The sequence below is a fragment of the Delphinapterus leucas genome, chromosome 1 (assembly GCF_059928025.1).
Source record: "Delphinapterus leucas isolate spDelLeu-1000000601 "Yukka" chromosome 1, BTC_Dleu_Yukka2, whole genome shotgun sequence".
NCBI classification, from domain to species: domain Eukaryota; kingdom Metazoa; phylum Chordata; class Mammalia; order Artiodactyla; family Monodontidae; genus Delphinapterus; species Delphinapterus leucas.
Genome location: NC_143129.1, coordinates 22210366 through 22226249, shown reverse-complemented (window position 1 = coordinate 22226249; position 15884 = coordinate 22210366). Strand labels below are relative to the sequence as shown.

At 37.2% G+C, this 15884-nt stretch overlaps 1 protein-coding gene across 1 annotated transcript in view; it reads right to left on the bottom strand.

The window, feature by feature from the left end:
* Window positions 1-15884, bottom strand: part of SPATA17 (spermatogenesis associated 17) — a 190196-nt gene that overhangs the window by 60786 nt on the left and 113526 nt on the right. The window contains exon 10 of the mRNA XM_089906876.1: window positions 11338-11486. Within this exon, the coding sequence (XP_089763002.1) occupies window positions 11338-11486 (149 nt within the window). The remainder of the gene's footprint in view (window positions 1-11337; window positions 11487-15884) is intronic.

Here is a 15884-nt window from a genome sequence, read left to right as displayed (position 1 = left end):
CATATATACATTACCAAACGTAAAATAGACAGCTAGTGGGAAGCAGCCGCATAGCACAGGGAGATCAGCTCGGTGCTCTGTGAGCACCTAGAGGGGTGGGATAGGGAGGGTGGGAGGGAGGGAGATGCAAGAGGGAAGAGATATGGGGATATATGTATATGTATAACTGATTCGCTTTGTTATAAAGCAGAAACTAAAACACCACTGTAAAGCAAACTATACTACAATAAAGATGTTAAAAAAAAAGATCAAAGAGAAATCACACTTGAATTCATTTCCTCTTGCTTGATTTCTCTTGCAACAAGAATGATTTTGGTGATCAGATAGATTAAAACAAAACAAACAAAACTATTTCAAGCTCAAGCTCAATATGTAAAAAGAGCTGTTGACCGCTTACTGCTTGTCAAGTATGGTGCTAAGCATACTGCATAAATCCTGGGCTCTTCCTCGAGGAGCTTATCATCTGGAACAAGGGTCTCCAATGTCTGTGTCTGGAAAGGCCAGGCAGGTAACACATATTAAGTCAGATGTAAAAACTAAGAATGCAAGCTTTAATCAGTTTGTTGCCATAGGAGACTGGAGGCCTGCTGTTTCCAGATCTCTTAATTTTTAATATAAGCCAGAAAATCTGGATTTTTAAAAGATATAATTACCATTTTTAATGTTTTAATCAATTTTTAATTTTTCAATCAATTTAATTTTTAGAAAACTAAGGGGTCCAAATATAACATACATGGAAGCTGTATGCAACTCAGAAGCCACTAGTTTGTAACCTCTGGTTTAGAATTTATAAATGAGCGTCTACCCAATGATTTCAAGGTCTCTATAAGATGTACTGTATCTCAAATTAGATCTTTGGATGAGATCACCAAATCATCATTAGTTATTCTTAAGACCTTATGAATGTACCAAATATATACCAAAATGAGTCTAAAAGCAGAAGAATATAGATTCTGTAACATATAGGTGGCTTAATCTGATGTTAATTTCAGCAAGATTCTAAAATGGAATATTAAAATAAAATTAAATTCTAGAAAAGTGGGCCAATATATGTGTGTATATGATACTGGTACTATTTTATTTTAATATGACTATATTTTGATATTTTAAATTTTAAAATTAAATATACATTTTAAATATAAATTAAAATATTTTATATATAAATAAATACATATAAAGAAAAATATATAAACATATATCATCACCACAGGTAAAGTAAAACTTTAAACATTGTATATCTGAAGTTTGGCAAAGAATTTGACAAGCTCTCTTATGATACCCTCAAGAATGTGGGAGAAATAAGAGCTAGGTGATAAAGGAGAAAGCAAAAGCTATGGAGGAATGACTTCCCAACAGCCAAATCTGATGCATTCTTTTCAGTCCTCATTCAACTTGAACGCTGCATCAAGCAGAGTCCAGTCCTTGTAGCGAATTCTCTTCTCCCTTGATTTGCAAAATCCCTCCTGGTACTCTTCCTTGCTTTCTCAGTTTCCTGACTGACTCATCATTTTCTGCCGATACCTTGAATTAATGACTCTTATCTTAACCAGAACTGGGCATTAGAATCACTTAGGCATATACGTCAAACCCATATGCCTACTGAGTCAAAATATGTGTGGTTGAGACTAAGGAGTGCATATGTATATAATTTTAAACCTCAAGGTGATACAGATAAGCGACCTAATTAAGAACCACTGCCCTGACATTAAAGCAACTCCCAGGAATCTGTGCTTAATCTTTTCTCTCTCTAGTTTCTCCCTGGGAGATTTTTCCCCCCACCAAGCTTTTAACTATCACCTCTGATGATTTCTAAATTTTTATCTCTATATACAGTGTTATTCTTTAACTCAAGACCAGTATTTTCAAATGCTCACTAGGAATATCTACCTGGATATACAATAGGTACCTCAAATAGAGCTGCCCCCAAATTAAACTCATATCCCAAACCTCCACCCTATCAAGACAATAGTTCTTACATTTTTTTTTTTATTAAGTAAGGACATCACTATCTGACCAGTCACCTCACTCCGAAGCTGTCAAGGCACTAGAGGAACCCCTGCCTCTGCACTTCTCAATCGGAGGAAATCCTTGCTCGCTCCTGGCTATACTTTCATAAGACACTGTATGTGATATAATGTGACATACCGTCCCCTGACCACAGTTGTGATCCATTCATATGTTAACAGCACATGTCCATTAACTTAACACATATTTGTTAAGTATCAATTGTGTTTCAAGCCTACACCTTGTGTGGGCCAGTTTGATAATATAAATTGAGCAGAACAGATTCTCCTGAACTGAAAAGCAGAATTAGCTGTGGGTTCTAGAGCTGGAAGGTTACACTGAATCAGGCCTGGGGTGGCCAGGATAAGTAAGGGCAGGCTGAAGATTTATGGGCAAGAAACTGTGAGGCAGTAGATAAAGCCAGTCAGTAGAAAGAAAACAGGAAGCAGAAATACAGAGAAGAGTGGAGGTGCCACTAGTGGGAGAAAACCAGGCCTTTTCAGCCCCCAAGAGTCACCTTAGTGAAGTTTTTCTTTGGTTCCTTAGATTTCTATAAGATTCTTCAATGGATCTTTCAAACACACCCTTTACTTGAGTTACCGCGAATGGATCTTTGTTCTTAGCAATTAAGAAAGCCCTAAGATAGTGATCCTAAATGCATCTATGCCCCTGACCACCCATCCACACCACATCATGTTGGCCCCTATTTCTGGTTTAGGGTTTATAGGATTCTACCTATAAAGCAGTTTGTCAACCTTTCTCTTTCCTTCCACTACCACTATCCTTGTTCTATTGCAAGTCCTCTTTATCTCCGAACTGGACTATGGCAGCAGTACCTTAACTGCTGTGACTCCCATTTCTTTACCATGGACATAGCTAGTAGAGTGATATTTCTAAGATAACTGACCCTTTCACTCCAGTGATTAAAACTCAGTGATGGTTTTACACCATGTTTTATATGGTAAAGTCCAAACACTTTATCATGGTACATACACATGGCCCTTTATACTCTTGGGTCCACCTATACTTTCCCTCTCATCTCTGCCACTTTGCATGAGGTACCAAAGCTCTGAACTAAGCTTCGCTAGATACCTCAGAAGGCAAACTGAAACCCACATGAGCTATGCACTCGTTGACAAAGAGGTGGCTTTGTCCAGGCAACATCCTTGGTGTCACCCTCCTTGCTTCGCCTGGCAAACTTCTGTTCAGCCTTCAAGTCTCTTCTGACCCCCAACATACTTTTGAACTCTAAATTGAAACAGCGAAGACTGGGATGTATAAATGCCATACAAATAGAAGAATATGAGTATGGCACAGAATGAGCATCTTTCTTTTACAAAGGAAATTCCACAGGCCTCGTAAATGGACCAAAAGTTAACTGGCAAAACTTTACTTAGAATATGTTAGCCATTGTATTAGGAAGAATTATTAGAAAATGATAAAAGTCTAACTAAAAAGACTAACAATGTGTTTTTATGATTGTCTGATTGCATACACCAAAAGTGTGCGTAATATTTTCACAAAATCAGTAAAAGTATTCCAAGTTATCACCATTATGTCGATGTTATAAGTCTTAAACTTCATCAGACTTAGATGTCTATGAGAACAGAATTCTAGGATTCTGTTATTTAAAAAGCCATCTTTTTCAAGGAAACAGTGGACAAAAAGAGAGCACAGTTCTCACTGTAGAGCCAAAGTAATAAAGGGCTTTTTTGTAGACAAATTCTAGAAATTCTTAATTACACACAGGCTTATTATCTGTATCCCTAGTGTTATAAAGTACCAGAACTTCATTAGAAAAATTAAGCTGGAAAAATGAAGGCAGTACTTTGTAAATTTCCACTGGAAATTAGCTGGGAGAGACAGAGGAATACTGGATCAAAAGAGGGTAATCACGCGTAACTGTGCCCTAGAGCACCCGCATGTATAATACGATTTGCACAGCAACTACCTCTCCTATTACTGCTTGTTTGGAGTATTCTGTGTTAATGGGGTTAGCTAATTTAGTATTTTAACTTAAAAAGTCTCTGCTGATTAATAAATGTTACACACTGTGCTAGTAATTAAAATAAATGGAAGAGTTACAAATAAAAGTTGAATTGTTAAGAAAACATTATCTGAAAATGTATGATAATCCCTACTTATCATAATACAATAACGGTTCAGAAAATATGCAAATTGTAAAGGTCTAAAGTGTTGCAAAATCACACAAGTCCAAAAAGTTTTGAGATGTGTTAAATTTCCTTATCACTGTTCTTAGTGATAAATAATATAACCAGATCTCATCTACATATACCACGGTTTTTAAATGTCGTTTTAAAAAACAGTTTAGTTCAACTACTGTTCACCTCTCTTAATAATGAAGGTGACAAAATACGCCACCCCAAAATAGGCCACTTTGGCCAAGGATTATTTTGAGCTAAAGGCACTTATAAACAACAGGTAGAAGAAAAGCCATCTTAGTTCCCCTTTTTTTCCCCTAAAATCAGGAGATAACACTCCCATGTGAAAGATGCCTTTCCTATACCAGGAAGAAAGAAACATTCCTATCACAAGAGATGGGAAGTCACAGCATAGAGAATTCTGTACCAACAGACCTTGTTAAATAATTTTTATCTTCCTTTGGACTCCGCATATATTTTTGTTATTTTCCATAATTGTTTCTCTTTGCTCAACCCAATATATAAGCACTTAGGGTTTGCCACTTGTTTCGGTTTTCATTTCTTTATGAGGACTATTGTGTGTTGCAAAACTTATACTAAATAAATCTGTATGCTTTTAATCTGTCTTATGCCAATTTAATTCTCAGTCCCAGCTGAAGTCCCTAGGTGGGGAGAAGTAAAGTTTTGCCTCTTCTACAAAAACTATTAGAAAATTAATACCTTTTATTTTTCAAAAAGATGTAGGGATGGCTATTGTGCTGTTTGTACTCAGGTTCTTATGAAAGGCTGTACAAGTTTCAAATATAATACCCTTACAATATGATTAAATTATGAACTTAATTTCATAGGAAAGTTCAAGCCCTGGTTGTATTTTTTTTAATACTCTAAATGTCCACACCCCAAACCTGCAGAAGAATTTTGAATCCTTAGGGATCTAAGGATATCCCTCAACTTTAGCTCAGGTTTGTAATTAATCTAAACACCCAAGTCTGATCTAGCAAGCCAGCTCCTTGGTTTGAAGGACACTTGGATTAGTTTTCTATTTCTACTGTAACAAGTCATCACAGACTTAGTGGCTTCAGGAATATGAATTTACTATCTTAGAGTTCTGAAGGTCAGAAGTCTGAAATGGGTCTCACTAGGCTAAAATCAAGGCACTGGGAGGGCTGCATCCCTTCTGGAGGCTCTAGGGGAGAATCCATTTCTTTACCTTTACCTTTCCCAGCTTCTAGCGACTGCCAGCATTTCTGGGTTGTGGCCTTTCCTCCATCTTCAAAACTAGCAAAGATGAGTTTTCCTTCTCACGTTGCATCACTCTGACCTTTTATGTAAGTCAAATCTCTTTCTGCATCCCTCTTCCACTTTTAAGGACCCTTGTGATTCCATTGGGCCCGTCCAGAATCCAGGATAATCTCTCCATCTTTAAATCCTTAATCACATCTGCAAAGTCCTCTTTATCATACAAGGTGACATATGCACAGGTTCCTGAGATTAGGATGTGTCTTCTCCGCGGGGCTATTATTCTGCCTACCAGTGCAGAGATTAGCACCGACTTCCACTGCAATGTCTTAAACCACTCCATTTTGGATACGGTTACAGTCTGCATAATTACAGTCTCCTGTATTAAGCCAGGATGTTTACAATTAATAGACGGTATTAACATATAGGACCTTAGCCCCTCTCATAAGACTTTGGTGAAGCCAATATCAGCCTATATCACCGGATTTATGATCACTCCGCTCCACCTCTGCCATCTTAGTGGGTAAATTAAACATTTGCTCTGATAGCTCTGGTGCCGTGGCCTTCTGTTTCTTCCATCTCTTAATGATAATGACTTCTTTCCCCACTTCATCTAGGCAACTTGCATGGTCCCATTTTACATCTGAAAATAATTCTTAATATGCTCTCTGAAAAACCCTAAAACAAACATGTGCTGCTCTTTCCATTTTTTTAAATGTAAAGAAACAATCCTTTGTTATTTTTTTAAGTGGATTTGAGCAGAATGAGTAAACAAAGGGAGGTAGGAAACTCCTTAATGGAAGCAGAAGAGGGCATGGATATAAAGAGAAATGATAACAGCCCAGGAGCTCCAGGCGCAGAGTTTCTTAGGGAACCTGGCAGCCTATTAGCTGGAGAAATAAGCCTGGATCAGATCCTGAAGGGCCCTGAGTCTTAAAATAAAGAATTAAGATTTATCCTGTAGTTGATAAAAAGCCATGAAAAAGCATTTGGGCTGAATAACTGCTTGCTGAAATTTCTCTAGTGTGGTCATGGTAAATGCACTGAATGGGCAGACTGGATGGGATTTACAGCAATTAAAAGAAGAAATTATAAGTCCTAAACTAAATCAATAGTAGTAAGGGAAGGGGGTGGCTGAATTTGAGAGATACATGAAAGGTAGAATAGACAGGATTTGGGGGCCAATAGAATTCCAGAGAAGGATAACAGGGTAATTCACAAGTCCCTACTTGGGCAGACAGTTGGTGCTGCAATTCACACTCAAGACAAGAAGAAGCAGGCCAAAGTAGGGTCTACTGAGTTTGGGGCATCTGGCGGAGATGCAAACGAAGATGGCAGCTGAAAATATAAATCGGGAATGTAGGAGAAAGGTCTTAGAGTGGAAATCATTGTCACAGAATTGAAGTCTCTCAAACAGAAGCAATCACTCAGAAAGATTACGTATAGAAAGGAGAAGTAAAGAAAAAGTTGAATATTGAATCTTGCCCTCACCTTAGTTCTATCCCGTTACCTCTCACCGAAAGTACTGCAATATTCTCCTAATGCGTTTCCTTCCCTCCAGCATATTTCTTCTCAAATACAATCAACAAATTCATATTCTGCTTCTAACATCCTCTTACTCAGAAGCCTTAAATAGTTCTCCATTATCTACAGATAAACCCTCAAATCCTTGGCCTTGAAGCCTCCTACCACTTTTCTTTCTATTGCCTCTCACATAAAAATGAGTTTCTGTCAAATTGGTCTCCTCATTGTTCTACCATCATTTTTCCCCATACCATCAACCTATTTTTTATCTACTTTCTCTTCTTTTCTCTGTCAAAATCTTAAACATCTCTTTCCACAGAACTCAATTCAGTTCCTTTGCTGTGAAGAACACCTTCCTAGGTCATCAGAGAGCAGAGCAAACTCTACATTAAAAAAAAATTTTTTTTTCATGGCACTTACTGTCTTTAACACACGCTTGACTAGTTTCAAGTGCTTATCTGCAAATGATGCTTATTCTGAACTTCATTAGGTTTTCTGGTTCAGTTTAAAGCTAGAAGCACAGAAGTTTCATGAGGCCAGAGACTTGTCTATTTTATTCAGTGCTATATTCCGAGAGCGTAGAACTCTTCCTGACATGCAAACATTTGTTGAATCAATAAATACTCCTTTATATTTCTTATAATATCTAGCCGAGAGCTCCTCACATAAAGGTTACTGGACAATTATTTACTAACTGCTTATTTAATTTCTTGGCTTCGTAAAGATTGACATGTGAATAATGAAAATAATTTTCTTCGAGGAGGCATGAGAAAATTGAGTTTCTTTAGGAATAAGAACAGCTTTTAAACGATTTCCAAAAAACCCTCCATACTCTATATGTAAAATGTTACTGTCCCACTTCCTATACTTGTTTTAAAGAATATATTAAAGAATGTGACCTTATTTGGAAATACAGTCATTGTGGGTATTATAAGATGCAGTCATATTGGAGTAGGCTGGGCCCTTAATCTGGTCTGACTGGTGTCCTTATAAAAAGGGGAAATTTGGACAGACACACACATAGGAAGAGTATCTCTGTGAAGATGAAGGCGGAGATAGGGGTGATGCTTCTACAAGCCAAGGACCACCAAAGATTCAGCCATCATCAAAAGCTACGGGAGAGATGGAACAGAAGAAATCACCCCTGCTGAGGCCTTGATCCAGGACTTTAGCCTCCAGAACCATAAGACATTAAATTTCTGTTGTTTAAGCCATCTAGTTTATAGTACTTTGTTATGGCAGCCCTAGCAAACTAACACATTCAGAAAATCTGTCTTTCAGAACCTTAATAAGAAATCTTCTATGAGTGGCCTATGAGAGCTCTGCCTGTGGTCCTCCTTAATTTCTGGTTCCCAGGGCTAGTAGATAAAATACAGCCCACCTGTGGAATCTGTGGTTTCCTACCCACAGTTTGATGTCTTAGATGCAGAATTATTATGCTTGTAGCAGATACTAAACATGATGATAATTATCTTCTATTAAAACTCTGCTATGTTCTTGGTACTTTATACTCATTATCTCATTCAATCCTCATTACAACCTTTAAGGTAACATTCCTCTCCCCATTTTACAGACAGGGAAACAGAGGCTCAGGCTGGCTAAGTTACTTACCCAAGATTATACTGCTGTTGTGTAATGCAGTCTAGATTTGAGCTCGCACAGATCTAGTTCCAAAGCCCAACCTTCTACTATTACCACAGTGCAATTTTCATAAAGGTATGGAAACAAAATAGCTAAATGTGTCATATCCTCAGATATAAGGCCACCCTTTGAATCCTTAAGGTTAGAAATAAAAAGCTCTACCTTCCTGGCTTTAGATAGGGGGTTCCCAGTTAAGGCCCTTGGATGGCAAAGGCACTGCCCTCAATTCCTTACAGGTGAAATTGGTAACGTGGCCAAAAACGATCCTTCTCATTACTAAACCATGTATCTCTGTGACAAAAGTAGACTTTTGGCCTAATTTCTATCACAAAATTATTATCTGAAAGATATAAAACCTAAATTTCTAACATTTCTTTTGCCTCACAAATGTATCTTTGTATCACAAGATACATTTATGTTATCCAGTATATGGAAACCAAAATGGATTCAGAAGAAGCTACAAAATAATAGTTTCAGTTCTCTGAAAACGTGGATTATCCATAGGCTAGCTGTTAAAACCCATTGCTTAGCCTCCTCACTAAAAACATGATAGCTTCAAATCTGTAAGTAATTTCTTTAGCATTCCCAACTTGGTTTGCTCCTGATTGGTTGGTTATCCTAAAAGTGCTTTTCAGTTCAAGGTGAAGGGTCATCAGCAACACTGTAGAGGTTGAAGATATTTACAAGTATTCCACAGAAAGTAAAAGTTGAGCACCTTTCTTTGGGACTAACATTGATATCTGCTCTTTCGGAAAATACTAAGAAAGGATACTTCAGTATCTTTTTTTTTTTTTTTTGCGGTACGCGGGCCTCTCACTGCTGTGGCCTCTCCCGTTGTGGGGCACAGGCTCCGGACGCGCAGGCTCAGCGGCCATGGCTCACGGGCCCAGCCGCCCCGCGGCACGCGGGATCCTCCCGGACCGGGGCACGAACCCGCGTCCCCTGCATCGGCAGGCAGACTCTCAACCACTGCGCCACCAGGGAAGCCCTTCAGTATCTTTTTTTTTTTTCTTTTTTTTTTTTTGTGGTACACAGGCCTCTCACTGTTGTGGCCTCTCCCGTTGCGGAGCACAGGCTCCAGACGCGCAGGCTCAGCGGCCATGGCTCACGGGCCCCGCCACTCCACGGCACGTGGGATCTTCCCAGACCGGGGCACGAACCCGTGTCCCGTGCATCGGCAGGCGGACTCTCAACCACTGTGCCACCAGGGAAGCCCCCCTTCAGTATCTTTTATACACAGTGATTTCTGTAGCAATATCAATGTGGTCAATTATTTGAGAAGTTAATTTTGTTATTTCATAAACCTTGGCATCACTGAAAATAGAAAAATAATTCTGAATAATATAACTCTTTTGATATTCATCACTAAATTGCACATTTTGCTTGACTAAGTTGAGCAGCACTAATCTTCTATAATCTCTTTACTAAAAGAAATCTACCTCCCCAAAATAATTGGAAAAAAATGTTTCTTATTTTCTTATTCATTATGTGTTGGGTAACTCATTCAATTATTGAAAGAATATGCTGAACACTCTATAGCTAATATCTCACTTCAAGTAATTGCTATAAAATGAAAAACTTTATGAAAATTACTTGAGATACTTGCCAATTTTATCTTTCATATGAGTTTGTTCAAAAATTTTTATTTTTCAAGAGTCTCTTCAGAAATGTATGATTAAAATAAAGCATATTATATATCCCTTCTGACTGATAAAACTATCCAAAATCCACCATGCTGGATAAGAGGTAATTCTAGTTTCTTTATATAACAAAACATACTTTGTAATGTATTTTGGAATTATTATTATATAACATATGTAATATGATGATTAGTGCATAGTATATATTATATAAATAAGTAACTGCGGTTTATATGTTGTAGTTGACATATAATTATTTATAATACATAATATATTAAATTATAATAATTTAGATTAGAATAATATAATTGCCTTTTTATTATTTAGTATATATAATAGTAAATAATTATGATATATTACAAAGATAATTACAAGATATCTTATAGAATAATAATAATAATTTTTAAAAGCTTTTCTAGATTTTAAATTGTCTGTTTATAAATTGCATATAACTATTGATGACAAATGCCTGAAGAGAGAGGAAATGCCTTGGAGAAAGATGGATGAATTGAGACCCAAATCAGTGATGCTAATATAATAATTTAAAATTGCATATGCTCTTAGATTGCCCTTTATCTTTCTCAATCATGTTCCTCAGTGGTGAAGAAACTAAACTCTTTCATTGTACCTGATTTATTAAAACTACAATGCCGTATCAATGTATCCAAGTAAAATTTAGTTCACGTTAAGAACAATGTTTTTGTTCTGTTGGATCTTATTATAGAAGCATCAGAAATATGAATACTTTCACTGGATAATTAAGGAAATTATCTTCACAGATGCATGGATGGTGGTCACTTATCCCCATGAAATGCCATTCATTCTTTCCTTTTTCCCTTTGAGTAATATGTATGTATGTGTGTGTGTGTGTGTGTGTGTGTGTGCGTGTGCGTGTGTGTGTGTGTGTGTATAAAATCAATATCATCATCAATATCGACCTTATCTAAAACACTTGCATATTGAAAAATGGTTGCTTCTGAATAGGTCAGGGGTGACCTATTCTCACAAATAAAAGATTCCTTTTCTCACAAATAAAAGATTCTCTACAATACTAGGAAATAGAAAATATTAAAAATACTTCAGGCACCAAACATGGTACAGCTACTTTTTTTAAGCTAAGAACTCACATATTGTCATTCACATTTCGCGTCCATTCCTGTCTCTGGAGCTGTGCTCTGGCCTCATTTAGCCCATCCATCGGTTCAGCCACTCGCAGCGTCGGTTCCAGAGGCTTGTAGCGCTGTTCCCACACTTCAGAGACATCGCGGAAGGGTCCCTGACAAGAAAGGGTGAGGTAGATAGTTTGTGATTTATGACCAAGGCTACTGAATATCTACAAAGAATAACAAGTAGTATTTACTAGGTTATTTTTAAAGAACAACTTATTCTTCTCTGAATTAGAAAACACATGAAGTAAGAGCACCACATCTTCAAGAAACATTCACACAAGTGCAAGTGATTATACTAAAAATGTTTTAAATTAGGCAGAATTTTCCCCACTTACATCAAAAGAGTTTTCATGCTAGAACTAGTTAACTTGTAGTTATAAGAGTTGCTTTGTTTTCTAATTTTAAAAAGCACGTTTCTTATAATTTAAAAAGAATTCACTCCCATTTTGAGTAAGCAAAAATATTAGAAAAGACCCTGGGCACAGTTTTCAAATAGATAGAAATCAGACGGCAAGTTTTTTTTTCATTAAAATAAAGCTTTTAGGTGAACGCCAAATCTTACATTTAACTGGTGGCCTCCTCCAAAATATAGAAGGGCCATATTTTAAATTATTTTAAGTGTTTTTATTTAAATTCTAAATTCTATTGCTTAATAACTCTGATACAATAGCGACCATTTAATGACACAAACATATAGCAAAGTTCATAAGTTGCAATGGTGTGAAGGGGTTTACAACATATTCCACCTTTAAATTAGTAGTTACTTATATTAGTTACTAGTACCCACTGGTTATCTAGTTAGTATCGTATGAAACACAATACAAATCGGAGGTGGCTCGAGATTTTGCTGTGCCATCGATTACATTTTGTTTTTGTCACCTTTATTGTGCAGGAGAGAAGCGATATAAAATAGACAAAGATTTCTAATCATATCCCTTGTCCTTAAAGATCTCTTCTTTAAATAGGTTATCACTAACAAGACGCAGCTGGAGTTACTGCAAGCAGTGAGTGAAGACTGGGGGGCTAATAAAAAGAAATGATTCACGCCTCATTTATGTTCACTTATGTTTTACATTAATAGAAACCAATAATAGGAACCAGTTACCATAAAAGTCATGGACCGTAAATAACACAAATGGCAAATAAGTATCATCTAGTACTTTTCACAGCTGGATAGGAGGATTGCTATATTTGAAAGTAGTTAATGGATTTTTATTGGAACTTTACTTTTTAAAGATACAGTAACATGATTCCAAGTTCAGGATTAAGAAATCAAAAGAGGATATTTTCTATAGATTTTTAATCTTTCACTTTGACAAATTCTGTGGTTTGAAAAATAATATTTGGTCATGTTATTAGGGGCAAATTACTTCTCTAGACCTCTTCTCCTCGTATGTAAGATGGAATAATAACTATCTCACAAAATTGCCCTTAAGATACATAAGACAATATAAGTAACACTCTTAGCATTGTACTTAGAACCTAGTAAATATGCAAAAATTGTACTCCTAGCTTTATTATTATCTTACTACTCTTACTTTTTAGTTTCTAGAGGAGTTTGAAAAAGATTTTGAACAACAGTAGCATCAAGTATATAAACAAAAGACTAAGGCTATGACTTTGAAGGGGCCTGCATTCACAAGGAATAAAGTCTTCTTGGTGGCCAATCTCTGCCGTCTGACCTTTGTTGATGTATCAATATAACACGCACCCATTTGAGGCTTACTCCACTACTTGTTCTGGAACTTGCTATTTCCAACAAGATTAGGAAATGAAAGAGGAAGCCCTACTTAAGCAGCAAAATTTAGAATAAAATAGACCCACTCTTCTTTTTTCATTAACTATAATCTTCATGACCACAATCCTCCTTAAGAATGTCCATTTTTCTATGTGTTTCAGTACCTGATCCATACATTTATATCTTAGACAATTAATGTCTTGCCTTTGAGCTTAACAGATCACCTTCCTAGTCCGCAAACTTGGCCTCTACTGTCAAGGTTCTCTTATGCCAAAGCTTCTGTTGACTTCTATTTCTATGGATAGACTCTTAGATCTCAAGTGATCACTTATACCAATCATACCTGGAATGAGGTAGCATCCCAAATTTCACTCTGCTCATTGTACTCATTTCCAAATACTAATTCCTAGAATGTGTAGACCATTCAGGATTCAACCTGAACCTATGAGACTTCGTAGGCTCTTAGCTACAGTTCTCCAATATTTGACTTTCTTTGCCTTCAATCAAGTCCAATTATGAGTCAAATATACTTATATTCTTCTATATTTTTAATAACCCACATTAGAGTCATCTTGTATTTATAAACTTTTCTCAAAGCTTAAATAATAGTGAAAAAACTTTTAAACTTGCTATTATTGTCTCACACATTTAAGAAATTCACCTCACAAGTGCAGACAGACTGTTAGAGTATAAATAGTATCATTTGGACTGTAGTATATATAATCTCAAATGTCCCCAGTGATGTGGGTACCTTTTTATTATAGATAAGTACAGGAAATGGGGTTCAGTCAAAGAAAACCACATTAAGAGTCCCATTCTGTGAAAACAGGAAAGGAAAGAAAAAAAAAAAAAGCAGGGAAGAAAGGGAGAAAGGAAAAAGTCAAAGATGATAAGAGAGAAGGTGGGAAGAGAAGATGGGAAAGAAGGAAAAATAAGAGAAAGAAGGAAAAGAAGGATGAGAGGATATAATGGGGGTGGGGGAGGACGACCAGGGGTAAGGAGGAAGGAGATGGGGAAAGAAGGAAAGGGAAAGGAAACAATTAGCAGGGATAATTGTTTTGTGGTATGTTAGATAAATGTACCTTACGAGTATGCATGTGGGTATGTGTACCTGTATATATATATGTGTATGTATATACACACATATAAAATCTTCCATACAGATGTGTATTCCCCATACATATGAATGTATACCTTTATATAAATGTATATGTATTTTCCATGTGTCTTTATATTTACACCATTGTGGGTATAATAAGAAATATAGGGCTTCCCTGGTGGCACAGTGGTTGAGAGTCTGCCTGCCGATGCAGGGGACAAGGGTTTGCGCCCCGGTCCGGGAAGAGCCCACATGCCACGGAGCGGCTGGGCCCGTGAGCCATGGCCGCTGGGCCTGTGCATCCGGAGCCTGTGCTCCGCAAGGGGAGAGGCCACAACAGTGAGAAGCCCGCGTACCAAAAAATATATATATATATTTGGTCTTTGTCCCTGGTTCCTGGCACAGAGCTCCTAAAACCTTTGCAATTTCCCAATGCTAGGAGTATCTTTTGTTACTCATAACAAGAATACACCTGAGTTTAAGCTAATAAGGTGACTTAGGCTGGAGTCCCTAGATAGCCTCTGGGTGAGACTGGTCACCAGAAAGACCAAGTGATTAGAAGCTTGGCACTTCCCTCCTCCAGGGAGGGGAGCGCTATAGAGACTGAGGGAGGAGAGACAGAGACAGGGAAACAACCAACCATGTGAGTGACCCTACTAGAGGATCTCCCTACCCTCCTCTCCTTCCTCCACAGCTGAGCTTTTATATGAAATCACGGTCCCGGCTGACACCTTGACAGCAACTTCATGAGATCTCTTGAGTCAGAGGCACTCACCTAAGCTGTACCCACAACGCTGACCCATGGAAACTGTGAGAAAAGAAACGTGTGTTGGTTTAAGCCATCAGGCTTTATACATAAATATAATATAATTTATTATACAGCAGTAGATGCACAGAGGCAAGCCTGTGTAAGAAGCTAAGAGGCAGCAGTTCTGGGGGTGACAGAACTGCTCTCTGGGGGTGACAGAAGTGTTGCTCTCTGGAACTTTTAGGACAGTGACAATCATCACAACCCATCCCACTCCACCCTTTAGCCCTAGGAAGTCATTTGCCAATCATGCTATATTCTAATCCATAGTGAAGATTTTGTCTTTGCTTGAGTTTTGCATTGTTTTGGGCCCTCTTTAATTCTCCAGCTTATACTTTTTAAATGACTCCCATGCAAATTATGTTTACAAATGTATAGAATCATATGAACCATCAGATGAGAGGCTAAATTAAATAAATTTGATAATACATAGGATTTTTCTAGCAACAACAGGTTATAACAAGTACAGTTATTACAGTATTGTTACATAAAAAGGCTACATCCTAGCCAAAAATCCTACATGTTAATTTCACACCCAGAACAATAAAATTCAATGCCAAGGAAATATTTATTTCTTTGATATATATTTTAAATATACTTCATTTTTATTATTTAAAATTAGATTCTTGGGAATTCCCTGGCAGTCCAGTGGTTAGGACTTGGCGCTGTCACTGCCATGGACCAGATTCAATCCCTGGTCAGGGAACTAAGATCCCACAAGCTGCACAGCACAGCCAAAAAAAAAAAAAAAATTAGATTCTGTAAAAAATTAATTTTCTTTTCGTTCCACAAAGACAAAACAATAACTATTTTTAAAAAAAACAGAATACGATCGCTGACACAATTCTTATGTATGTATA